General features: G+C 36.0%; 1 protein-coding gene across 1 annotated transcript in view; it reads left to right on the top strand.

Annotated features, from left to right (window-relative positions):
* Window positions 1-27,550, top strand: part of spryd3 (SPRY domain containing 3) — a 66,111-nt gene that overhangs the window by 3,000 nt on the left and 35,561 nt on the right. The window contains exons 3-6 of the mRNA XM_073823515.1: window positions 1,705-1,780; window positions 6,463-6,587; window positions 6,820-6,955; window positions 10,953-11,141. Of these exons, the coding sequence (XP_073679616.1) occupies window positions 1,705-1,780; window positions 6,463-6,587; window positions 6,820-6,955; window positions 10,953-11,141 (526 nt within the window). The remainder of the gene's footprint in view (window positions 1-1,704; window positions 1,781-6,462; window positions 6,588-6,819; window positions 6,956-10,952; window positions 11,142-27,550) is intronic.

Here is a 27,550-nt window from a genome sequence, read left to right as displayed (position 1 = left end):
CAGAAGGAATCTAATGTAGGGCTGCATTACTATGGCAAAGATAGTAATCAATTGAATGTAAAAATAAAACAGCATAGTCTTCACTGTAAGAATGTAACATGGTTTGTTTCTTATAAAAACTACAAGAGTCCTTCTGTCAAGAGTAGTGAGTGATTCTGTCTTTGTATTCTGTTGTATGATTAACATAAAGCACAGAGACGGCAGAATGAATATTACTTGTGGCCACTTTAAGAGCTGCACGGATCCAATATACAGTTACACATATATTTCCATTCTCAACTGTTTACATTAATTTGAGACATAACTGACGAAGGTTTACACGAATATTCACCAAACGCTGCATTTTGACACATATTTGCATGTATTTGACCATTTTGGTACACAGCTTAAGCTAAACATTCACTTTACTTGTCAGTGTTCTGTTTTGTCTCTAAACGCATACACAGAACAGCGCAAATTCTCTTTCGTGCTTTTAAAAACATGACATCAAATAAACATTAATAAATTGAGCACTTCCCATTCCAAGTCACGTTACATGATTTTACTGATTTGCATGTGAAATTGTCCTTTTAGGAGTGAAGGCGCACAAAGGGGGAGGATTTGGGAGCAATAATAGTTTTATCTCGATTATTGTATTTTCATAATCATTTAAAGCCTAAATTGAAACTGAATTTCGATTAATTGCACAACCCTAACGTGATGCATTAAGGGATGGGGGTGAAAACTTTTTGAATTTTAAGATCAGGGTAAATTTAACTTCTTTTGTCTTCTGAGAAACATGTAAGTATCTTCTGTAGCTTATGAAGGGCAGTACTAAATAAAAAAAATATGATATTTAGGCAAAATAAGAAAAATGGCCACATCCTCATTCCATTCAAAAGTTTACACCCCTGGGTCTTAATGTATCGTTTTTCCGTCTGAAGCATCAGTGAGCGTTTGAACTTTCTGTAATAGTTACATATGAGTCCCTCAGTGTGAAAAGATGGATCTCAAAATCATACAGTCATTGTTGGAAAGGATTCAAATACACAAAAATGCTGAAAAACCAAAGAATTTGTGGGACCTGAAGGATCTTATGAACAACTATCACTAAACAAAAAAAAACACAGCTGTGGATCATTCAGGTAACAACACAGTATTAAGAATCAAGCGTATGTAAACTTTCGAACAGGGTCATTTCTTATAAATTCAACTATTATTTTCTCTTGTGGACTATATGTAAAAAATCTTTTATGTAAAATATCTTATTCAGGTCAATACTAAATAAAAAATAGCATGCATTTTGTATGATCCCTCTTATTTTGGTAAAATAATTAACATTTTGCAGATTTTGCAAGGTGTGTGTAAACTTTTGACTTCAACTCTATCTCTCTTTCTATATGTTCCTTTACATAGCATTTTGCTCTACATTTTATGAGGGCTTAAGTTCAAGTAGTATTATTGAAGATCAGTAGCTTTGACAGCTCAGTGACAACTTGATCTTTTTGCAATAGTTCTGGCTTGAATTCTTGGAAAGCTGACTGCTGTTTGGTCTTCAAAAGTAGGGCTCCAAACGTAGCTCTCACCCACATGAAACATGTAGAAACACAACTGAACCTGATTTCAACAGCTAGTCCACACATCACTGGACATTTCAATAATGTACCTATAGCAACAGTGCTCTGGTTATTAGAGATTAAGCTTTTTATTACTTCCCTGCTCTAGTTACCAAGGGAACTCTGATGAAGTTGGCTGCTACGTGGCTCCACGCCCCTTATCAAAAGGAAACTGTTACTTCGAGGTAAGCAGCACACCTATGTTGTCAGGTTGCTAAAAACATTAGATTCATTTCAACACCCATTCGGAAATCCAGTCACCTAAATACTAATAGCTTTATGTAACTATATGCACAGATATCAAGTCAAGTGATTTCAACTGTTTTAACCCAGTGTGATATTTGTAGATTTCCTATATTGTATGGCTCAGACACAATGCCTCACACAATTTCTTAATCTAATTGTTTTTATATTTTTAAAAAGTTAGACTTGCATCTTGCCTTTGACTATCCTTCAGTGTACAGCAGTTTTTTGGGGGAAATAAAATGAGCTTTCAATGTAAGCCTATTTCTACCACCGAATTAAAAAAAAAAGGTTATTGTGACTTTTTATCACAATTGCGAGTTATAAATCAGAATTGTGTGATATAAACTCGCAATTGTGAGTTGTAAAGTTAGAATTGCAAGATATAAAGTCACAAATGTGACTTTTTTTTTTCTCAGAATTGTGACTTTTTCTCAGAATTCTGAGATTTAAACTCACAAAACCGATTTAAACTCACAAAAACGTCCGATTCCGATCACTAGCCGATCAATCGGTGCATCTCTAATATAAACTTACAATTGCTAGTTGTAAAGTCCAAATTGCGAAATAAAGTCACAAATCTGACTTTTTCTCAGAATTGTGAGATATAAACTCACAATTGTGGGTTATAGTTAGAATTGCGGAATATAAAGTCAAAAATCTGACTTTTTTTTTTTAGAATTCTGAGATATAAGCTCACAAGTGCTGGTTGTAAAGTCAAAATTGCGAAATAAAGTCACAAATCTGACTTTTTCTCAGAATTGTGAGATATAAACTCACAATTGTGGGTTATAGTTAGAATTGCAAGATATAAAGTCAAAAATCTGACTTTTTTTTTTTTTTTTTTTTAGAATTCTGAGATATAAGCTCACAAGTGCTGGTTGTAAAGTCAAAATTGCGAGATATAAAGTCACAAATCTGACTTTTTTTTCTCAGAATTGTGACTTTCTCAGAGTTGTGAGATATAAACTTACAATTGCTAGTTGTAAAGTCCAAATTGCGAAATAAAGTCACAAATCTGACTTTTTTTTAGAATTCTGAGATATAAACTCACAAGTGCTAGTTGTAAAGTCCAAATTGCGAAATATGAATTCACAAATCTGACTTTTTTTTTTTTTTTTTTTTTTTTTTTAGAATTGTGAGATATAAAGTTAGAATTGCGAGAGTCACAAATGTGACTTTTTTTCCCTCAGAATTCTTTTTCTCAGAATTGTAAGAAACTCACAATTGCTAGTTGTAAAGTCAAAATTTTGAGGGAAAAAAGACTGTTATATTAGAATTACGAGTTTATATCTCACAACTCTGACTTTATAACTCCAATTGCAAGTTTATATCATGCAATTCTGACTTCATTTCTCAGAATTGTGACAGTTTTTCTCAGAATTGTGAGAGATAAACTCACAATTGCTAGTTGTAAAGTCAAAATTTCGAAATATGAAGTCACTAATCTGACTTTTTCTCAAAATTGTGATATAAACTGGAGTTAAAAAGTCCTAATTTTGAGGGGGAAAAGACTGTTATCAGAATTGCGAGTTTATATCATGCAATTCTGAGTTCATTTCACACAATTTTGACTTTCTCAGAATTGCGACTTTTTTATTAGAATTGTGAGTCTATTTCCCAGAATTGCGAGTTTATATCTCACAATTCTGAGAAAAAAGTCAGAAAAAGGAGTTTATATAAAAGTAAATAAAAAGTCAAAATTGCAAGATGTACACTCGCAATCGTGAGAAAAAAAGTCGCAATTCGTTTAAAAAAAAATAGCTTCCATAGCTTGAGAAGTGAATGCTGTTTGAAAAACTTAGTAATCAAGATTTTTTTTGACGCATGTAATTTTGTCCCTGTATTTTTGTTACTGCCTATTGTAAATCACTGTTCAGACAGGATTCGTTTTCTAAAAGATGTTTAATAATTATTAACTGATTTGGACATAATTTTTACTGGATGCGCAAGTCAAAATCACTAACAAATTCATGGTTGTCAGCAACCCGTTTCAAGAGCTGCTAGTTGCTTAGATAGCTCACTGGCTAATCTGTTTTTAAAATGTGTAATGCTTCCTGTATCCATCCACATTACAATAGACACTGCCCTTTGAGTTGATATGCTCAGATAGCACCGTAACCTCTCTAGCAACTTTGCCATAAAATACAGTTGGAAAAGAAGCTCCCAGGTGATTTAGCACCGGAAAACTCGCAGGGATTGAGCTATAAATTAGTCTTTGGGAGAGGGCAAGCGTTTTTTAATTTATGGAGTGCACCAGACGCTGCCTGGATGTGTATCTGAGGCAGGAGACAGCTCTGATGGGTTTTCTGCTGCTGGCAGATTGAGCTGGTGTGATGAACTTCCTCTCTGGGGGATTGGAGCGGGAAAGTAACACCCTGTATGTTACTCAGATGAGCCCTACGTACTACGTGTTGTTGTTGTTTTTATTTTAACATAGGTTTTGTCTTAGCTTGTCCTTACTTAATTAATAAAATTAATAAAATCAAATTTTTATTAATTGAAACTTCTACCAAATAAACTTTAAACAACAAAGTATTAGCGACTTAAAAAAAAAAAAACTGTTGTATATTCTTCCACAGGGCATGGCTGCATTTATTTGATCAAAAATCCAGGTAAAAAAACGTAATATTGTGAAATATTTTTTCTATGTAAAATAACACTTTTCTATGTAAATATATTTTAAAATGTAATTTATTCCTGTGACAAAACGCTGAATTTTCAGCATCATTACTCCAGTCTTCAGTGTCACATGATCCTTCAGAAGTCATTCTAATATGCTAATTTTTATTTTTTGTTTTAAGTCTGATTATTGTTAATGTTTATAAAATGCTTAATATTTTAGTGGAAACTATGAAACGTTTTCTTAAGATCCTTTGATCAATAAAAAGTTCAAAAGAACAGCATTTATTTGAAATGGAAATCTTTTGTAAAATTATATGCCATTACTGTCACTTTTGTTCAAATTAGTGTATATACTTTTAAAAACATTTTTTAAACTAATCTTTATTATCTTAGACAATCTAAAACCTAATTTTTGTCAGTAATTTTATGCAGTCCACGTCTGATTGATTTAAAAAAAGAAAAAAAAGAAAAAAGAAAAAGCACTTTCGCACGCCCATCCTTGTTGCCTCTTAAATCGAGCAGTGCTCTGTAAAATCAGTGTTTTGGTTCTGCCCATTTTTGGAGGAATTACTGAGATGGTAACATTTATTCTAATTTAATAATCATTTGTGGCTTGTAAAACATTTCTCAAAGACCAGACTGTATCGCAATCCTATTGACCAATAGCGTCACTGAGTGCGTGATTGTGCACCCTGGGAATATCTGCAGCCAGTGGGAATGAATGTGACATCTTCAGCAGTGAGCTATGAGTAATCAATAAAGAACTCGCTCTTGCTTTATACGCTCTACATCACCTGACTGTGACGCAGAATCCTTCAGATCGGCAAAGTCTGGGAACTTTTTTTTCCTCCTTCTCCAGAAAGGTCATCTGCCAGTCGGGATATGCGTCAGCGTCGTCCTCATGTTTCCTCATTACGTTTTCACAGGGGTTTCATTTCAGCCCCTGTGGGCAGGGAAGTCGGTGCTCCATCAAAATTGGACCGTGTTGCTGCACCTTCACCGCCTGTTTCAACATTGAAGTGCCACACAGTGATTAACCCCTGCTCTGTTTTCTCAGGGTGCTCACGTGTGCGTGTGCAAATCAATTTTGTCCTTAGTCAAGTGGAAATATCTCTATTAGTGTAATTGATTATTTTCCCTGGAGCTCCGGCGAGGAATTTTGCAGCCGCAAGGTTCATGGCACGGTTCTTTGTCTAAGCTGCGGTGAAATAATTGACTGCTCTTAAATTAATCATTGTGCACTGAATTCGCAGCAGGGAGGGATTTAACCAGCAGCAAGTGTTCGTATGTAGGTTATCAGAATTTACAGTCACTTCTCAAAGTTTGCAAAGCAAATCCTCGAAAGAGACGACAAGGAAGATGAGGAAACTTGGACCTAAACTTGGTGAAGCAGAGGGGTCCCTTTTCTGTGCCCATGTGTGGTTTTGGCTCCGGACGCAGAGTTAAGTTTAGTTTGTGGAGCAATAACTGCGTAAAATTCGTCCCTTAAAACTAACAAATCCTATTTCATGTTGAATTTTCAACGCGACTAATCGCTCCGTCTGTCTGAGAACTTGATTTATGAGCATGAGAAAATTTAACAAATGAGCTTTGGCAGTCTTTTCCAAATTTCCTATCTGTATGCTGGAAATTTACTAGCTTTGAGGAGGTTGCCATGGGGAGGGTGTGGAAGTTGTTCTCGAGATGCTTTGCATACAAAGGGAGAGATAAGTAGTAACGTTGAAATTCTTAATAGCAGGTTACCTGACATTTCCATCCTGTGACTCAGCCGAACGCTTCTTGTTAACTGTTGATTCCTACACCGTCTGTTATTTTGGCACCAGTGCCGCTCGTGACGCACATTACCGATGGCATTTGCTTAGAAGTCCCTGAAAGCGTCTTTTGCCCTTTAGTCATTTCAAAACAAACTATCATAAAAAAAAGAAAAACTCGATTGTTTAGCTGTGCTGCACATATACTTCTGCCCATGTGTTTTTAATGGTTTTTATGCTGCTTCAAGGTGACCATCATGGATACTGGAGTGAGAGGGACTATTGCTGTCGGGCTGGTTCCCCAGTATTACAAACTTGACCATCAGCCTGGCTGGCTTCCACATTCAATTGCTTACCACGCTGATGATGGAAAGTAAGAATTTTTATTGTTTTATTTTCAATTTGTTGACTTTTTGCTTGTGTTTAAATATTTAAGGTATTTTAATAGATAATTGATTCAAATTTTCTTTTAAACAAAATGTGTTTTTTGTCAGCTTTGTTTTGTTGGTTGCCTAGTGGAATTATTTTTGATTCAGCATCACTTCTTCTTTCCATGAACCTTTCCAGTTTTAAGTCACTGGTGACTCTATCTCTCCTGTTCACAGGCTGTACAACGGCAACCCTGTCGGTCAGCAGTTTGGACCTAAATGTAACCGTGGTGACCGAATCGGTTGCGGTATCTATGCAGACTCTTTCGATGCCGGACTCGTCACTGTGTTTTTCACGAAGAATGGCAAGGAGGTGAGTCTCAATGCCTTGGTACCGAAGTCACAGCATGTGTCACCAATTCACACAAATACAAACAAAAATTCTCAGTGCGTTGAAAAAGTATAGAGTCAGTAGGACTTTAACATTTTAAAGGGGTCATATGATGTTGCTAAAAAGAGCATTATTTTGTGTATTTGTTGTAATGCAATGTGTTTATGCAGTTTGAGGTTCAAAAAACTTATTATTTTCCACATACTGTACATTATTGTTGCTCCTCTCTGCCCCACCTTTCTGAAACGCTTCGATTTTTACAAAACTCATCGTTGATGGAAACGGAGGTGTTCTCTGATTAGCCAGCTATATGGTGCTTTGTGATTGGCGTGTGAAGGAAATGTTACGCCCCTTATCATATTATGAGCGTGATGCCGTTTCTCTGCGAGATGAGACAGAAACAATAAAACCCATTATAAATGAGGCATTTGTTGCATCCAGTGGGGACATAATTACTGATTATAATAACTTATACTGTCTTTTTACGCATTGTGTCACGCCACATAAACATAACACCATGTCTGTATTTGCGATCATAAAACGAGAAACAACAAGCACCACTCTACACTAGGGCTGTCGCGGTTAAGGAATTTCCCTTGCGGTAATTTTGAGTGGCTCAGTAGCGCGGTATGCGGTATTACCGCCATATATATATATATATATATATAATTTATAATTGTGTGTAGGCTGTTACAATGTAAGGTCATATTCAGAAATCAATAAACCGAAACCAAATCGCGTTGATATATGAAGTGAAGTAAACAGTACTTAAATAAAAACCTAGCCAGAAAGAAATGCAAATTTTGAAGAAAAATGTCAGACATACTTAGAGGCTTTACATCTGAAATCTTCGTGTATATAACAGTTAGCGTGCACCCTCGAGTCTGACTGGACAAGAGACTTTCTGTCAGTATTTCACCTGCGTGTTCTAATCACTGATCTATAATAGAGAACTATTACATTATATAGATCAGTGGTTCTAATCTAGGCGAGCTGTCAGTCAGTGCAGTTTCATTTTACGCCACAAGATGGAGGCAAGAGACTATCTTTGAGTAAGTCTTTAAACCGTTCATTCAACTACACGTTCAAAAACGCTTATTCAAAGAGAGACGTAATGAAACACGATGTTGAAATCATTTTAACTTTAATCGCCACTTTTAAAGGCTCAGCTGACCAGCAGAGCATCGATGTTAAGACAGAGATTTCACTTTCCTTGGACATGACAAGCTAGTTTCACATAGGCCTACATACCTGACTCCATCTGAAAGACAGACGCAGGTAATCGCACAAGCTCAGTCGATCTCTCTCTCATTCGCTGTCTGTTTAGGCTTGTTAAGTGCATATCTACTGAGCCTCATAATAAACGCATTATGTTATCATTACTAACTTATTACTAATTTAATATTCAGCACACAGGCATTAAGTGAGAAGGGCAAATCCTTAGGAAAAAGAAAACAGGCAAATATCGCGGTTGCTGCGGTTGTTGCATTCCTCTGCGGTTATGCACGTCAATAGCGCGGTATTGCGATATTGCGGTTATCGCGACAGCCCTACTCTACACTGCTCAAAACTCACGTTTAAATAGTCAGTACTGAATTTTTTAAATATAAAAACGTACTTGCAGGCCATCAGTCAGAAGCGCAGACTGTCCTTGCAACACTGGAATTGCCCCACTTTAACCTTAACCCTTTGTGTACAGATGGTATTGTAAGCTGCTCTCCCAGGTTCAGGAAACAGTCCTCTGTGAAATGCGCATCACCCACTCGAATATTTGCGTTGTAACACTGTTGTAAATATATGAAACACCCTGCGTCTCCACCACATTGCGGCTGCAGCACTACTACAGCCGGTAAAAGTTACGCCTTCTTTCTTTCCATATACATATGATTGGGGTTATGCTAATCTACTCACCCTGTGACATGGAACAGTTGGGGCGTGTTTGAACGAGCCATTTTAGGGGGTTGTAGCTGAGTCTTAACTTTCATAGTAATTATCTCTTTGGTTTTAAGACTTTAAGCTTTGCAACTTAAAAGATCTTATCTATGCACAAACAGCTTGTAACACTCCGAAGACAAAGGAAACCAAAAAACCACATCATATGACCCCTTTAAAAAAGTGCTATTCATCAAAAAATCTTGATATAAGTATCACAGTTTCCACAAAAAAATTTAGGCAGCAGAGCTGGGTAGATTACTTACGAATTGTAGCCCATTACTGATTAGAAAATTACATAACAAAAATTGTAGTTAGAAGAGAAGCTCACTTCTAGAACAAAAATGTACAAATCATTTACTAACCATTTGTCATCCAAGATGTTCATGTCTTTCTTTCTTCAGTCGTAAAGAAATTATGTTTTTGGAGGAAAACGTTTACATTTTTCCATATAGTGGACTTTTATGGCGCCCCCGAGTTTAAACTTCCAAAATGTAGTTTAAATGCAGCTTCAAAGGGCTCTAAATGATCCCAGCCAAGGAAGAAGACATTTAAAAGAAAAAAAAAAGGAGAATTTTACACTTTTTAACCTAGATCTAGATCTGCGATGTGCATGCGTACTCTGTGCACTCCGGTTTAAGACAGTTAGGGTAGGTAGAAAAACTTGCATCTCATTTTCTCCCTTAACTTCAAAATTGTCCTATATCACTGTTTTACCTTTTTTTGTAGAGGGTGTTTGAACTTCTTTGCACTTTCACTTTGTAATCACTGGGTCGGTACCTCTGCAGCAATGTAGGATGAGTTTGAAGTTGGGGGAGAAAATTAGATGTTTTCAACATACCCTAACTGTATTGAACTGGAGTGCACAGAGCTGGACAAGATGAGGTTTCAGGTTAAAAAGTGTATAAATATAATTTTTTTTAAAGAAAATGGCAGAGATGAAAGAAGTTCATCTAAAAAAAAGTTTGGGAATCCTTGCATTAATGCATTAATTTAATGTGCATTTTAATGCGTTTGAAAGACAGAAGCCTTCCAAATTCATAGTAATACATGGTTAAATAACCTACTACGTGATAATTTAAACAAAAATGTGTGTTCATCAGTATAGTAGCTGATGTTGAAACACTTCTTAAAACTGAAATGATTTTTGGAAATCCAGCGGATAAATGCTGTGAAATATTTAAAAGATGAAAAAGAGTAATTAGGGAATTATGAATAAATTAATTGCTATTGTGTGATTAACACAGAATCATGTAATCCCTAAAAATGTACTTGTCTGATTATGAGTAATTTAAAATGTAATTTAATATAATTACAAGTACTTAATTTTTGAAATGTGGTTATGTAATGCAGATTACATGTAATCACTTACTACCTAGCTCTGATAATTAGAGATGTTTCTTGTGCACCAAAAAGGATCATGTGACAATGAAGACTGGAGTAATGATGCTGAAAATTTAGCTTTGCATCACAGGAATAAATTAGATTTTAAAATGTATTCAAATAGAAAACAGCTCTTTTAAATGTTAATAATATTTAACTATATTAATGTTTTTACAATATTTATAAAAAAAAAACAAATCGTACTGACTCCAAACTTTTGAATGGTAGTTATGTCTCTTTAATTCAGTTTTTTGCCAAATTGCCAAGTAAAAATGTGTTAAACACATTTAATTGATTGCAAGTGTTAACTTTGACAACTCTATTAGACGCTATAGATTGAAGCGTTCTTTAGCTAATCATATAACATCTGCATCAAACTAGTTCTGTAGTCCATTGTGTGTAATGGTTTTGTTTATTACTCCATTACAGTGCTTACAAGAATCTGCAGAGATAAAGTCTTTGAAGACACAATAGTCTAGTCTTGAAATTGAGGGTTGTTTTCTGATGACTGGTTTTCCTGCGGGCCAGATAGTAGGGTCAGGAGTGATACAGACATCATTTCAAAGAGCAGTCTTTATTCTCAGTTATAATGTGCTGTAAAATAGTGGTTAACTTTATGGAATGCTTTAACAGAGCTCTCTTTATGTGTGCGTGTGAATGGAAGGTGGGGTCCGTGGTGGTGCCGGTGGCTCCAGATGGGCTTTTCCCTGCCATTGGCATGCACTCCCTCGGCGAGGAGGTACGGTTGGACCTGCAGGCGGAATGGGGTTCGGAGGAGGAGGACAGCGTCATGATGGTGGACAGCCATGAGGATGAATGGGCACGCCTGTATGATGTCAGAGTCAGCGGGACGGTGAGTGGGGGATGGCCATCGAAAACCAGACCAAATGTGAAACCAATGAGTTTCATAATCATTTTTGACTCTGCAGGTCTATGGAAAATCTGATGAGTTGAGTGCCGGCATGGTGATAGACTGTAAAGTAAACCATATTTTACACTGGGCTAATGGGAACTCATATATTGTTAGGAATTAGTGGTGCTTGCAAAGGGAAGAAACAATATTCCTGTTGCCATTTTTAGGCTTAGGGATTGTAACAAACCCTGAACCTTGGCGGACATGAATGATGATGTTTTGCGGCTCATTTCTAAGCAGTTGAATGTATGATAAAACTGGCTCAGAGTTTTGCACAGGGAAGTACCAGTTTGCAATACCATGGTATTTCAACGCTATTCGCGTTGCTAATAAAATGTCCTAAAATAGCTTACTACTTGGCGCCAATTGCATGGCATTGTACTCAACCACATATTTACATGGCAGTGCCATCAACCAGAGCATCATGACCACGTTTTCCTGGTAAGAGAGGATCACAGCCATTGTTGTAGAATTGTGATTACCACCCACATTTGTTTGTACTTGTAAAATCAAATCTCTTGTCATATGCTAACCAATCAAAAGTTTGGGGTCAGTAAGATTTTTAATGATTTGGAAAGAAGTTTTGTTCACCAAGGCAGTGTTTATTTGATTATCAGAGCAAAAACAGTAAGTTAATGTTTTGAATTTTCTTCAGAAATCATTCTAATATGCTCAAGAAACGTTTCCTATCATTATCAATGCTGAAAACAGTTTATTACTTCTTAATACTTTTGTGAAAACCATTTTTAAGAAATCCTTGATAAAGGGTCCAAAGTCAGATGTGGAAATGTCTTGAAAAAAATGTATGTATGCAAATTGTAAAATATCCAAGGTTCTCATTCTAATAATTGTGCAGTTAATTCTCATACTGTATTTTCAGAAAGTTTTTGGATATTTGTTCTCTCCCCAAATTAGTCACTACTGAAACACAGTAATAATCATTTAATTAGAAGGGTTATTTTGACCTATTAAGATTTTGCTTACATCTACCTTATAAATATATATTTTTGCTATTTTATTAAATTTTTTTTCAGAGGTAAATCAATAACAATTAAATTTTTAATAAGTGTAATATATGAGATTTGTGTATTTTGAATTCAATTTTTCTTTGTAAAAAGCAAAAAGTTGATCATACTAATTTCAAAGTTAAGGATTCATAAGTTTGAATATACATTGAACCAACACTAACAAAACATTATAGTTGATAATTCAGTATACTTTTGACAAAACATCCCAAGTTTCAGTAGAGACAGTAATGCTTGGGTAGCGACCACATCACATTACAGAATTTTAACTTGCTTATTAAAACACTACTAAAATGATTATGTGCTCCCTTTTGTCACTACCGACACAATGAAATGTTTTGGCTCTGACTGTTCTGGCAGTGACAATTTTGTAGGATGATGCCCAAAAAATAATTATATCACTACTGAAAACGCCACCAAATGTTTTAGTAGTGACTGTTTGAATGTCACGACTTCAGATACTTTTGAACCTAGCTTAAAGATGCTAATCAGTACATGGTTAGCTTGCACAGTTCTAAACAGCGGTATGCATATAAACCTTAAATGTTATGGAATAACTCCAAAAAAAGTGTGCTTAATTGCAGAAAAAAAGTGTTCGGTTCTGACGTTCCTTAAAGTTACACACCGTTTTTTCAGACTTTTGAACACATTTACTTCAAAATGATGGGACCAATCTACCATGTAGCAATGAGAGAGAAGGACACATGAATATTTCCTGATCATAAATATAGAGGTGTAGTTAAAATCAGTCTCATGAACTAAAATATACACTTGTTTTGATAGTGATGTAAAAAATGCGGGACACATTTTTTTTTTAAAACATAAAGTTTCATAATATACAAAGAAAATATAAAGCAAATCTTTTTTGAATTTCACTTTTTAAAAGAATGGAAAAGATACTTTTAAAACCAACAATGGAAAAAAAAAAAGAATTTCAATATCATTTTCATAAGTTGAAATTTAGGGGTTACGGTTTAGGAAAGCCACCTCCCAATTAAAAGTACCCAATAAATGATAATTTTCTATACATTAAGCTTACTGATATTTTCAATAGATAATGGATCTTAGTTAACATCTAAGATTTGAATACTTAAATGCTTTTTAAATGTGTTTTTTGGCTGTGGGACAGCAGTTTGCACCAATTCTGTAGAATGACCCATGAAGCATTTTCTCACTTTTGATCAATTTAATGCATATTTGTTGAATAAAAGTATTCTTTTTGACTCTCAACTTTTGTATGCTAGTGAAGTTCTAACCTTACTGCAATAAATAAGGTCTGTGTTCCCAGCGTTGAAGCCTTTTAGTGTTACTACCACTTAAAATATTTCAAACCATCATATCTCACAGGTTTTCCCCAATAAATTATGACAGCAATGATGTAAATCCAAAACCCACACATTACTTTACTTCCTGTCAACCATTTCCAAGTTGAAATCATCTTCATTCCTAAAAAAAAAAGAGAAACACCTGGAGGAACGCGGTGATAGAGGAGTCTGCTGATCCCAATGCGTGTGTGGTTGTGACTGAGTAGAGGGAATTGCTCGCTGGAGGCAACGTTTTTTCACCCATAATTCCTCAGAGTAGTGTTTAGATAAAGTTGAAAGGAACAAGCAGTCTTGTGTTTGGCTTGGTTATGGAGCAGAGACCTCCCAATAGAGTGAGACTCCGCTCTAAAATGTGCAGATGTTCTTCTGAGAAAATCCATCGTGTTTTCGCTCACCTTCCCATCTGTTGCCCTGGACCTTCCTTAGCCTATTAATGCTGTACTGAGGTCATGAAAGCATTCAGCATAAAGTGCCGCACTCTTGTTATGCTTCACTGGGCTGATGGCACGAACCGGGCAGCGCAGACCAGAACTGGCGCTGGACCAGCTTGTAAAAACTCAATAAGAGGACTTACGGGGTGCCAAGGAATCTTTTCGCCTTTCGAAAATGTGGTTGAGTCCTGTTGGCTTGGCAAGAGGGTGTCCCAAGACTTTGCTGATAAGGGCATGTTTGGACAAGAACCCGAAAAGTTAGGTAGATGGAACCAAGTGCGAATGCCCCGTGGTTTAGTTTCCACATTAGTCACCATCGAGTTCAGAATTAGCGATCTCGCGACAAGACGGATTTTGTGCAAAGCACTCGCCGTCGCCCGTGTGCCAACAATAAAACGATTCTTCAATAGGTTTAATAGCCGAGGCTCGTCAGGCAGCTTTTGAAGATGCTTATCTCCAGCTCTTCAGGCACGATCTAATGTAAACCAGGACTTAGAGTGTTCTTTCGACATCTGTCACAAGAGTCCATTTTGTGGCCTGTCTCTGGCAGATCCAACATAATGTCTGCGGCTTTGAGTACACCACCAGTCATTCCCTCCATTTATGGAGTAGCTCTTGTCTTTCAGCGATAGTTGGTAGGAACACATTTCCATTCTGCGGTAAAATGATTTAGAAGCATCTGTCTTTCAGTGAGACATTGGAAAAACAAGCATATTACAGTATTAGTATTGATATCAACACTGGTGTCTTAAATAATCTGTTAAATAATCTTTGTTAGAGGTTTTCCGCAATTTACGTGTGATGTCACCATGGAGCAGCGCGATGAAGTGAATGGGGATGAACCTCAGGTAAAGGAATAACTTGCCCAACAATACAACTTCTGTCATCGTTTAATCGCTTCAGAGTACAAAAGGAGACATTAGCACATTTGCTTATTTAAAGTTTGTGTGTCATTGTCGGATTGACGTCAGTGACACCAAACCCTGTTGGTCCTTGTGCGTCTTGTAATTAATTGTGACATGGAAAGCTTGAACATGCAAAACTGGAAACGGCAGTATAAACATTCTTAAGACATCTCCTTAAGAAAAAAATTGTCATACAGGTTTGGAATAACACGAGGGTGAGTAAAGGATGACAGTGTTTTCATTTATGGGTGAAGCATCCCTTTAAGTGCCTCGCTTTAAAAGAAGTTCTGGCAGATCTGATTACGATAGAGCTAATTTGCCCTGTAAGGCGGTTCTACTTCTGTTCAGGTTTACATTCTTCACGATCAGAGAGCCACTTCTGTTTAGATAAGAAAGTATCACATTCTGGCACGCTGCTAACTGTCATCATGGCAATCGCAAGCACGCCCACGGTTTTATTTATTTTTTATTGTCTCTATACTTTGACATTCGTCTTCATGCATGCGATAACAGCGAAATATTTTGATGTGCTCAATAGTGCAGTTCACTGTTGGAGTAGATAGCGTGAGATGGATGTGTTTTTATGCAACACCTAAAACAGTTCATCCTGGCCTTTCCCTGTCCATCATCAAGTGTGGATATAATAAGTAACAATTTGGCAGATTGTTGTTTTATAAAACTGGAATGAATACAAGAATGTTCTTAATTTAGCAATATTACCTAGAACCATGAACTTCAATGAAACCCAACAATATGCAGAATTAATAATTATAGCACCAGAGTGCTGTTCTTTTCTAAATTTGTTTGAGAATGCCTTTTAAACAGTTAATTTTGACAGCAATTATTGATTTAGTCTTAGTTTAGTCATCTGAATGGTTCGTTTTAGTCTAGTTTTATGATAATCTTATGCCCCCAGTTTCACAGACAACGCTTATGCCTAGTCCTAGACTAAAATGTAAGTCTGAGCTGTTTCAACTGAAAAAAAACTTGCACTGACTGATCTTAAAATATATCCATGCCTTTGTTTTGTCCCAAGACGCACACCAATAATGTTTTTTGCTAAGCAGATTTATAAAAATTACTTTAATGTCCTAATTGAACTATGGCCTAATCCTGGCTTAGTCTAAACCCTGTATGTGAAACCGGGCCATGATGTTTAGTCAACTAAAACTACAGTACATTTAGTCAGCTAAAATCTAATGGGTTTCGTTACAGTGAAATTCATTTATTAGGCATTTCTCTAAAGTTTCCTTGCTAATGCTTGCTTTTCTTTTTAGCAGCACAGTCAACATTTTAGGAGCAGAATTTAAAAATCAAAAATATAGGGAATTTAGTTTTTACCTTTGTAATTGTATTTTCTAACTTTATTAAAAGTATGTCATCTTTTATGTTAAAGTGTTTTTAAATGATAGTTTTTAAGCTTTTTTAAACAACAGAATGAGAATAAGTTATCAATCAAATTAAATTAGGATTAACAAAATGTATTTGTACTACAGATAAACACAAAAGTGGCTTGTAGGTCACTGATTCTTGAAAATTTGGCAAAAACATGTCCCAACAAGAAAAGTGCTCATTCTGTTGGAAATGAAGAACATTTTCATAAATCAAAAGAATCAAGATTATAATCAGAGGGTCAGTTGCACACATGTAAGGTTCTTTTATAGTTTTCTTTTAATTTTGTATTAATTTAATTGTCAAATCTGGCCCATTGCCTACAAAATCACTTGTCCTCAGATAGGAGATAATCATTTCAGCTTGATTAAAAAAGCAAAAAGTAATCATTTAATTGAATAATAATTTTACTATATGAAAGAGTACATTGTAATATGTATCAAAAATTACAAATACTGTGTTTTGAATAATATTTACAATTATTTTTGGTTGCACAAAATGTGTCCCACATATGCGTCACCACCGTCAGATATTTATGAAAAGCAATAAAATCAGGCAACTACAAGTTCAACTGCATTCCTGAGGACCACATTATCAAATCTTCAGCTCTACTGCATGCTTCAAGATCAGCCAAGCTCCTGTAAATTTGCTATTTTCTCTTAAACTTCATATTTTTGGACACTGCTACTGTGGCAACCATAACATGTCAACACCGTCTCTTTTGTATAAATAATATTAGATTTGATTATGACATAAATGTATACTTTTTAAAAACAAGTCTGAAGTAGCTAGCAACAGAGTGGAAACAAGATGGCTAATGTGAACAACTAATGCATATCATGGGAAATAGTAGGTTTTTGTCACCACCGTCAGATGTCACCACCGTCAGGTTTTCTGTCTGACGGTGTAGAAATATTTGAAAAATATTTTATCACAGTGCTCAGGATTGTTATTTGTTGGACCAACTAGTTAAATAAAGTTGTTTAACAAGAAGCCGTTGACTTGAGTGGTATACATTTTGGAATTTTATGTTGTAATGAGGCCACTGTCACCACCGTCAGATTAGTGTCACCACCGTCAGAGGGAGTTTTAATTTTTTTAAATAAATATGCATAGGGGCCTACAATATATTTTGTCAGTGCTGCTGAGTTATTAAAGTGATAGTCTCTTTTAATACAAAAATACATTTGTTAAATAAAAAACATTTTTTGTTTGATTTAAGCAAAAAGTAAACGTTGTATAATGCTAAAAAGTAAAATGCCTATTTTATGAAAAAAATACAAAATGGGGAGGTGACACCAGTACATTGCTGAAAAGCTAAGACCTTGGTCTATAATAATATACATTCAGATGGTGTAATTAAACACTTTTTTTTTTTTTGAAAATTAAAACCTGTTTTATCCAAATTCCCAAGAATCACTGAGGTGTATTTTCATATCTTTAATGAGGGTCAGAGGTGGCATGAGTGCAATCAAATTCATAAACCCATTTTGAGGTTAATGTTTTAAATATAACATTTTGAATATAGAATGCAGGGCTCTGGTCACTTGTAGTAAATTTGTGTCTATTTTGATGACTAAGCCTATTATTTCATATCAGTTTTAAATATAATTTAAAAGGCCGTTTTAAAAAACTTTATATAAATTTATACTTCTGTTAAATGTGGTGTGTACCAGAGCTGCTTTTCTTTAAAAAAAACACACAATTTCTTCATTAAGTAATTTTGACGTCACGAATATCGATTATTTTCTTAGCACCCCCACATACTGGTCTAGCCCGCCGTTAGCCCCGGTAGAGAAAATATTCTGGCGCCTGCCTGCAGATTAGAAACGATGGCAGCGAAGAAGGCAACACACTTTTAGGGAGCTCAGGAAACTGAGTTTATGTTATGGACATTGCGCGATATAAACATAATGCAATTCATTGACGGACAATAGGAATAATAGGAATAATGGAAATTCCATGTAAACCGGAGTGAAGAGCTTTGCTCTTGACATGTAAACATCATAATGCGATTAAGTCCTTACTCTGATTATTGGAAATAATCGCATTATTCGTGCGCATGTAAATGTAGTCATCGACTCACTAGATTTGTTTAAAAAAGCACGTTCATTCATAAACAAAACACTGCTGTGTTTAAATGGAGATGCGCAGCGGCTCAGTTGTGACACGTTTCATACTATTTTTGATGATGAAATAGAGCAAAATCAGGCGATAGTGTTATAGTCAGACAATGTAAGTCACTCAGTATTAACTTCTTGTTTATTTAACTGTTGTATTAAATTAATCTAATTTACAAACTACCTTAAAAGTCATTAAAAGCTCACTCACTCATCCTAATTCATCGCCATCTCACAAAGTTTCATTATAATCAACAAAGCTCTCTACACTGCATTTCCACTCTCTCTACACTTATTTGTGAGATATGTCTGTGATGCATTACTCAACGTCGCAAAAACGCATAGAAACCTTTGAAGCTCCCCTCAGCGCAAACACAAATATGCTGATCAATATTTTTTCATAGTTACGCACAGTAGTGTTCAGTCACAAATGCGTCCATTTTAATGACTGAATTGTATTTGTATGTATTTATGGCTGCTGAAAATTCAGGTTTACGTCACTGGGATAAATTACATTTTAAAATTTGTGACCCTGGACCGTAAAACCAGTCTTAAGTAGCACGGATGTATTTGTAGAAATAGCCAACAATACATTATCTGGCTTAAAATTATAGATGTTTCTTTTTTAATGGCAAAAAAAACATTAGGATATTAAGTAAAAAAGCATGAGCCATGAAGATATTTTGTCGGTTTCCTACCATAAGTATATAAAAACTTAATTATTGATTAGTAATATGCATTGCTAGGAACTTCGTTTGGACACATTTAAAGGCGATTTTCTCAATATTTCGATTTTTTTGCACCCTTTATATAGTTGTATCTCAGCCAAAAATTGTACCCTAACTAACAATACAATAATGGCAAGCTTTAATCAGCTTATTTATTCAGTTTCAAAACATGTTAACAATATTGTACAAAATTAATGTTTTATTATCACTTGAATGCAGTCTTGGTAATCATAAGAGAATTCTTTTGAAAACGTATAGGGTTGTTCCGATTCCGATACTAGTATCGGAAATGCCGCCGATACCACAAAAAAATCTAGCATCGGAATCGGCGAGTACTTGAACCCACGTACCGATCCGATACCATTTTCTTAAGATATAAGTTATTCCCGCTAGCAAATCAGAAGCCAGTTCTTCTTTGCGGCTCAGAATGCAAACAGTGTTGCCACAAGCAACCACTGTTTAGAGCAGCGAAGAAGAAATACAAATGTGCTAGCAGTTTGTCCGCTAAAACGGCGGCATGTCTCATATGTAGGGCTTTATGATTTCTGCGATGCGGAAAACACGGACGGAATCGCGGAATCCAGTCAAAATGGAACTTACAGTTTAACGCGGAACGTCACGGAATTTGTCAAACTTTGATGCATTAATCAAAGGTAGTTCATTACACTTAAATCAAATCGTGACATGGACTAATATTAAGCCAAAAACCGACTGTTTAAATATGAATTAATGCGTGCTTCTGTGTTAATGAATTGTACAGGCGCGTGGTTTGTTTACTCCTTGTACTGAAGCGCGCGGGACACGGTAATATTAAAGGGCTCCAGACTGTGACCAATTTTTCTGCCAGTGTTACTAATTTTCGTGAGCGGTCACACTGGCGCGACCACCGCGTTGTTCAACTCATAAGCTCTGCCATTTCTGTCTCAGATGAGAAACATAAAATGGCACGCGAAACGAAAGTGAAACTAACACGACACGTTTGAGCTGCTCAGCGCTGACCGTTTATCAGCTTGGACTGCAATGCAAACAAACTTGCACAAACCCCGAACCGCTTTATTTGGGAGCCAACGTTGATTTTGCAACACTGTTACTGCTGCGAGATGCAGTGAGGAGCATTTGAAAATGCCGCACAATGAATAAGGTTGCTGCGAGATCTAGTGAGAATCTTTCAAATTCTGGCCAAAATTCTCTGTTATGAAACGGGGCTGATGTACGTCAGAAAACCAGATTAGTAATACTAACTATATGAAAAAATATTACTGTCAAATGTATGTCATATAATAAAAATACTCTAGTTCACTGTATATGTCATATAATAAAAGTTCAATGTATGTCATATAATAAAAATACTCTAGTTCACTGTATATATCACTGTATATTTGTTTTATTAAGGAATAAGCCTGAAGCACACAATAAAATAATTTATTAGTATTATCTACAGCTGTATATACAGTTACACACCCAGGTATCGGATTAGTACTCGGTATCGGCCGATACCCCGAGCCCAGGTATCGGAATCGGTATCGGGAAGGAAAAAAGGGTATCGGAACATCTCTAAAAACGTAGTGAAGCAGATCACTGTCCAGATGAGATTATTACTTTCGGTGGAAGATCCCTTACACAGATGAACTCTGGGAAGCTGAAGATTTGCTGACTCCTTCAGTTCTCTTTCCAGTTAGCCCGTTGTAAAGCCACTAATTAGCCCATCTCGTTTAAATGGGTCTTTCTGGGTTATCCTGGAAATTCTGTGTTAAATTTAGCGTTAGTCTTACTGGATCTGGCGACTTTAAACAGTGCGACGTCTGCCGCAGTTTCTGGTTAAAATTAATGCATGAAAACAACATGACTTAAGTGCAGTCACAACACCAGCCAGAGAAAATTGCAATCAAATGATATGGAAAATGGTGGGTTAGTATGGTTTACTCCGATCTATAAATCCTTAGCCTAGCCCTGATATATGTTGCCAACATCCACAGCATGAGCAAAATTGAGCAATGAATTGTCACACATAGGTCACCCCTGTCTGTGTGTGTGTGTGTGTGTGTTATAAGAAGGCGTTTGGCTGGCTCCGCTGTGTACGTGCGGTTCTATGCGAACACACGGCAGAGATCAGTTCAGCTTTTACTACAGCGGAGCCTCTGCCCACCGACTAATCTCCCTACGGCTCTGCGGCCGCCAGACAGCAACCTGGACTACCGCTCGCACACATGCACATGCACATGCACACCAACGCTGGCATGCACAGCCTTACGTACGGCTTGATACTCATGCATGCACTCACACTGACTCACACGCACGCTTATGAGCTGGTTGGGAGTGATAACGTCTGAGAATGCTGGCTTTAGAGTGAAGATTTATGGCCATAAACTCTTTGGCCCATTGTCTATGAGAAACGGGGCTTTTTTTAAACACTTCGGCTCAGAGTGTTTGTGGTTTCGTCAGGCCTGGCGATGTTGCTGAGTGTCTGAAACTGACGGGGTGACTCAAAGGGTTCGGCTCATTACTGTACATTCCCCCATCCCAGTCAGAGAAATGATTTAGTCTTAATGTTGTACACAAGGAAACGAATGACAGTCCCTCAAGCCCTCTGGCGCTGTCGATGTGACTGTGGCCTGGTTAATTCTGGTTACGCTTTTAGAGCCGCACTCGTACAATTAAGCCTGGACGGGAATTCGTTATTCATTATCATTATGGCTGGTTTAACTATATTACTGTAACACTAACCGCTGTCAGACGCTCTTCATAGTTTCATCTTGAATAAGCTACCAGGGACATCTGTTCCTGCTCTGCTCTTCTTTTCTTTTTCTTTTTTTGTGTAACATCCCTACAGCGCAGTTGGATAGTTTTCTGTATTTCCATTCGGTTTGGAGCACTAGTTCATCTGATGAACCTTTAGTGTCTATATCGATGGACTTTTTGGTCAGCCTGAGTTCATCTGTTTCCCACAACAGAAAGGTTTCATTTGAAACTCTGTGTGCGAGGGCACTGGAACATCGCTTCACCCCTCAAAGGGAACTTGAGAGTGTGAGAAAAAGGAAATGATGACTTATCTGTGGCAGGGAGAGGCTGTTAACCTGCTTTAACTTGTAATTTCCTTTGCGTTTGGATCCTTTTTGATAAAAATCAAGATATGGCAGTCAAATGACAAGTAAGGCAAAAGGGAGAAACCCTGATGCCCAGTAATGCATCAGAAATACAGTTTTAGCATGTTTCGAGCTCATGAAACAGTTAATGGTGACATTTGTTGACACTTTATTGCTTGATTTTTGTGAGATTTCAGAGTAGAACTGGATATAATTTTGTCAGCCATTTTTAACCTTTAAAGTCTTAGGCTGTATCCGAAATCGCCCCCTATACCCTATTCACTATTCCCTACATTAGTCCACTCGTACAGTTCACTTGAAGGAGTGAATGAAAACGAGTGAGTGAATTCGGACACTAAGTGCACCGGAAGGACTGCCGCTTTTGCATAGTATTGCTATACAGTTTAACAATCATTTAAAACGGACAGTTCGAGTAGTAAGATTAAATGATTTATCTTGACCTATGTCAAGGAGTTTATGTATAAACCTTGGTTAAACAATTTAATAATCAATTTACAACAAATTTGTACCTGTGTTGTACGCTGTATTACGCAGTGGACGAGCGCGTTGTAAAATGAACAGATGGATGATTCAGCTGCGGGCGCCATCGTCTGGAGAGACGCGGGAATTCAGTCGGCGCGCGACTCTCTCAGTGCATTATGGGTTATCTCTAGCTGTTGAGCGTACATCGGTTGTACACTCGTTTTTGCGGTGCATTGTGGGATTGAATGAGTGCACTCGAGAACGTCCACTATGGTTTCGAACACCACTTAAAATGGCTGTCCCCTCAAATAGTGCCCTATTTGAGGGTATAGGGGGCGATTTCGGATACAGCCTTAGTCTTTTAAATTAGACTTATTAGTTATTTTAGTCATTATATTTAGCCAGTCGTGTCCTGTTTTTGTTAGTCAAGTTTTAGTCAAACAATCTGAGTATTTTAGTTTTGTTTCAGTCAATGAAATCCTTTCACATTTTTGTCATGCTGTATAATGGTTAAACTTTTGTGATTTAAATAATTAACCTTTATTTTAGTTACCTCATCTAGTGTACTTGATCTAGTTTATTATAGGCGATTTAGTATATAAATTAATATCAATTACTTTGATATATAATAACAGCATAGCTGGGTAGATAACTTATAATTTGGAATCAGTAATGGATAACAATTTGTATGACAAAAATTGTAGTTATGTAATCTGACTACTTTTTGATTACTTTTAGATTACTTTTGACCTAATCTGTTTATCACATTGATTTTATATAAGAATCTTGTACCATATTGACATAAAAATACAAAGAGTAAGAAAATATATTCCATTTGTTGTTATTAATAACATGAAGTGCATTTTATTACATCAAGGTTTCTCAAGGATTGTAAAGGGACTGCAGTGGGTTTATGAGTTTAATGAAAACCTAATAATTAATAATCATAAAAAAATTAATTAAAAAAACTAGAGAAAACTAAAAAAAAAAAGATATTTAGTCCATTTACCAGCATGTTGAATGACCACAACCAACGTCATAGAACCAATGAACATGCAAATGTGATATTTAATTGTTAAAATATTTATTTTAAAATCTCAGGGGTATTTCAAGTAAATATATAGGTGAAAGAGGATCAGATGACAAAAAAAGTTTGTGAATTAGTGCTTTTTAATGTGTTTGATAGGCAAAAGACTTTCATAGATATAGAAATACATGGTTAAATGACCTACAGAGTGATAATTCAAATAAAAATCAGTGTGTTCATCAGTAGTTGATGCAGTGTTGAAACACTACTTAAACCTGAAATGATTGTTGTAAATTAGTGGTCAAATGCTGTGTAGCCACCTGACCAATAACTGATCTTTGTGTGAATGTCTACAAAACTGGAAGACTTTCTGACTCTATATAAGAGGTAGGCTATTTTAGAAAGGAAAATTTAAAGAGTTAAAAAGAGGAGAATTAGGGAGAGTCAAATTATGAATGATTTATTACTATTGTGTAAATATGTAATCCATAAAAAGTAACTGTAGTCTAATTACTACTTAGTACTTTAAATTGTAATTTAATTTAATTACAAGTACTTCTTTTTTTAAATCTGATTACGTAATCCAGATTACATGTAATCAGTTATCACCCAGCTCTGGATAACAGTGAAATTCCTAATAGTAGTTCCAATAATTCTCAATTGCAATAATGTTTCTCTATTAAAACAATAGAGAGTAAGTGCATTTATTCAGCAACCACAATCGCAAACAGAATAGTTGAGTTCTCATGACAAAACACAGGCATAATGACACTTTATTTAAGCCGAACATCTCAAATGTAGATCACTTAAATTTATCTTAATTGTTTGCCTGTGTTTTCTGAATATCATTGGCACTTATGTAATGAAGAGTTAGCGTGTGCACATGGTTGCCAGATTGCAAAAATATAGCGAAACACTGGGCAGAAAATGTATCCTTTTTATAGAGAAGCTCTGATTTGGGGATTTGAACTCTTGATATCTGGCAAACACTCAAATGTAAGCTTGCATGCAACCTTTTTTGTCTAAATGGTTCCATAAAGAACCTTTAACAGCTAAAGAACCTTTCTGTTTCACAAAAGGTTCTTTGTGGCGAAAGATGGTTCTTTAAAGAACCTTTGACTGAATCGTTCTTTGGTACCAAAAATGGTTCTTCTACGGCATCCCTCTGAAGAACCTTTTAAAGCACCTTTGTTTTTTAAGAGTATAGTAGAGGCATGTATAGCAGTTCACAATATTAGTTTGTCTCCTTTTTTTTAGATGAAAATAAAAAGAGATTTTGCTGAAGTTTATATTTTGTAAAATGCATTTTAGTCTCATCTTTTATTGTCAACATGTTGATATTGCATGTTGATATAGTCGAAGTTATCTTTTTTTGACCTTATTGTCATCTCGTTTTAGTCATGGGAAAAAGCTCATCAGCAAACATTTTTTGTTATAGTTTTTGTCAACGAAATTAAAACCAATATATAGGGCTGCCCCCTAACAGTCGACTAACCGTTAGTTGACAAGATGAAGGCTTGGTCGACCAAAATTTTAAACAAGTCTTGCAGTCCGTGATGGACAAATCATTAACGGCTGATCTATGTGGCAATACAGTACATCAGGCAGGACATCCAAATGCTCACCTATCATTTATCTACCTCAAATATGGCTTATCTGAAAGATGTATGTAGTAGTAGCTTTACATGGCCGCTCAATCTAATATTAACCGAGAAAAATGTGCGCTATTCAAGTGTGAAAACTGAACAGTAGCACGCTCACTGCATGACAGATGGAGGCGCTGGTGCTTTCACTTGATCTTAAAATACTCCAGCATTTTGCTCATACAGATAAGAGTAATACTTTTTAGAATCTGTAAAGACTCTACGTTTCTTTGTGTGCACTCAGAATACCAATGAAACGTTGCGCTTTTGTAAAATAATGAAAGCAAACACGATGCTCTTTCTGTGAATTCGGTCTCTGTGAACTTGAGTGTGTCACTTTGAAACTCTGTGTATATTTGTCTACAGACATGAAAAATACATCTGTAGAGAATGAAATGTCTACTTTTAAATGAACTAATTCAAATAGAAAGCAAATCTTCTTAGATTATGTAATCCGTATGGAACATCACTATTATGGAGATGATGAGTGTCGCCAAATTCATCTCTTAAGCCAAAACAAAGAAAGCGATAGTTTATTAATAAATTGTTAAAATGTTAATGCAGCCTCATCGCTGTTTTTCCCAGAAACATTCACATTTACAGATACATTGCACTGTGGCAAGCTTTTTTGCGTGCGCTTGAGTGCTTATTAGGCTATTAAAGGTTCATTATTAGGATTTAAATGGTTTATTAATAAATGTGCAACTAATAGTTCACTAATGCTTAAAATGAACGGCTACAAGTCAACCAGAATTTTTTTTAGTCGAGGACATCCCTACTAATATGAATGTCTATACAGAAAAATGCTGCCTCAAAGAATTACCAAGAGTGCGTAATGCATACGTCACCTCTAGTTCAAACTACGTCTCTACAGATACCCTTAATTGGTTCAGGTTGTTCTTGAAGCATAGCTGGTGGAAGTTTAGCTGTTCGCTTGCTATTGTTGGCAGTTCTGGTCCTGTGACCAACTTCAGGAACGTTTAGCATTCAGGGCTGGTAACCGGAGGCCTGCTGGTTTGATACCCAAGAGATCCATTATCACTGTGTTTCTGAGCAAGGCATTTAACCCCAGGTTAACCCAAAGTTCTCCATTCTGTTGTGAAATCACATTAAAGTTGCAAAAACAAATTCCCGAACTCTGAGGAACAGGGTTGTTGGTTTGTCATCACAGCAGATTCCTAGAAGGCACTGGGATTTCACCAAAAATATCTCACATAAAATTTTTGTTCTGAAGATAAACAAAGGTCAGATTTATATCGACATGAGGGTAAATAATTAATGAAAGAATTTTAATTTGAATCTTTATTCATTCTTCATTTGTTAGTTTACAGTGCATTAACCATGTTAGCATATACAACTTTTGATTTTCATAATTTTGTACATTCAGTTATTGATATTGATATTGTTAACTAATAGAAAGTGCCACCTCAAATGTAACAAATGATTTTTAACCTCATTGACCCCTGTTTAGTTTTAGTTTTTTTAAGTGTTTGTCTGAATGTTTCTTACCATCTGGTTAACAGTGAATAGCATGCTCTGGAGAATTTTTTACATTTCTGTATTTTTATTTCTTCCGTGAGCCATTGTTTTCGTGTATTGACAGAAAGGTCAAGTATGCGGCGGGTTTATTTTTAACTCCTCGGTCATTTCATCGTGAACTAATCAAAAGGAAACCGAAAAAATGTTGTGGCTGATATTCTTCAATGTGACAGCTGCTTTTTTGCAACACCATCTAAGTACGCAAATGTCTTTTATCACGCTATGTCTAACAGCATCAGCTGCAGCAGTCCTTTGGCAGGAGTGAATGATTATGATTGGGCAACATCATTCCTGCAGCAATAACTGGTAGTGATAGTTGGATCTATTAAAAGGTGCTGAAAGCCTCCACAGACTAGGCCACCGTTGAGATTGCTTTTCCAGCTAAACACTAGTAGTTTTATTTTGAAGGAATACATAGGCTCGGTTTTGGTTTTAAGCCAAATACCAACTCTAGAGTGCCACAACTTAATTAGATATTTGCAGATACAATACCAGTCAAAAGTTTTTGAACAGTAAGATTTTTAATGTTTTTTAAAGAAGTCTCTTCTGCTCACCAAACCTGCATTTATTTGATCTAAAGTACAGCAAAAACAGTAAAAATGTGAAATATTTTTACTATTTAAAAAGAACTGTTTTCTATTTGAATAT

Source organism: Garra rufa, chromosome 18 (genome assembly GCF_049309525.1).
Source record: "Garra rufa chromosome 18, GarRuf1.0, whole genome shotgun sequence".
NCBI lineage: Eukaryota > Metazoa > Chordata > Actinopteri > Cypriniformes > Cyprinidae > Garra > Garra rufa.
The sequence above is the reverse complement of the archived record's forward strand: the minus strand, read 5'-3'. Positions and strand labels throughout refer to the sequence as shown.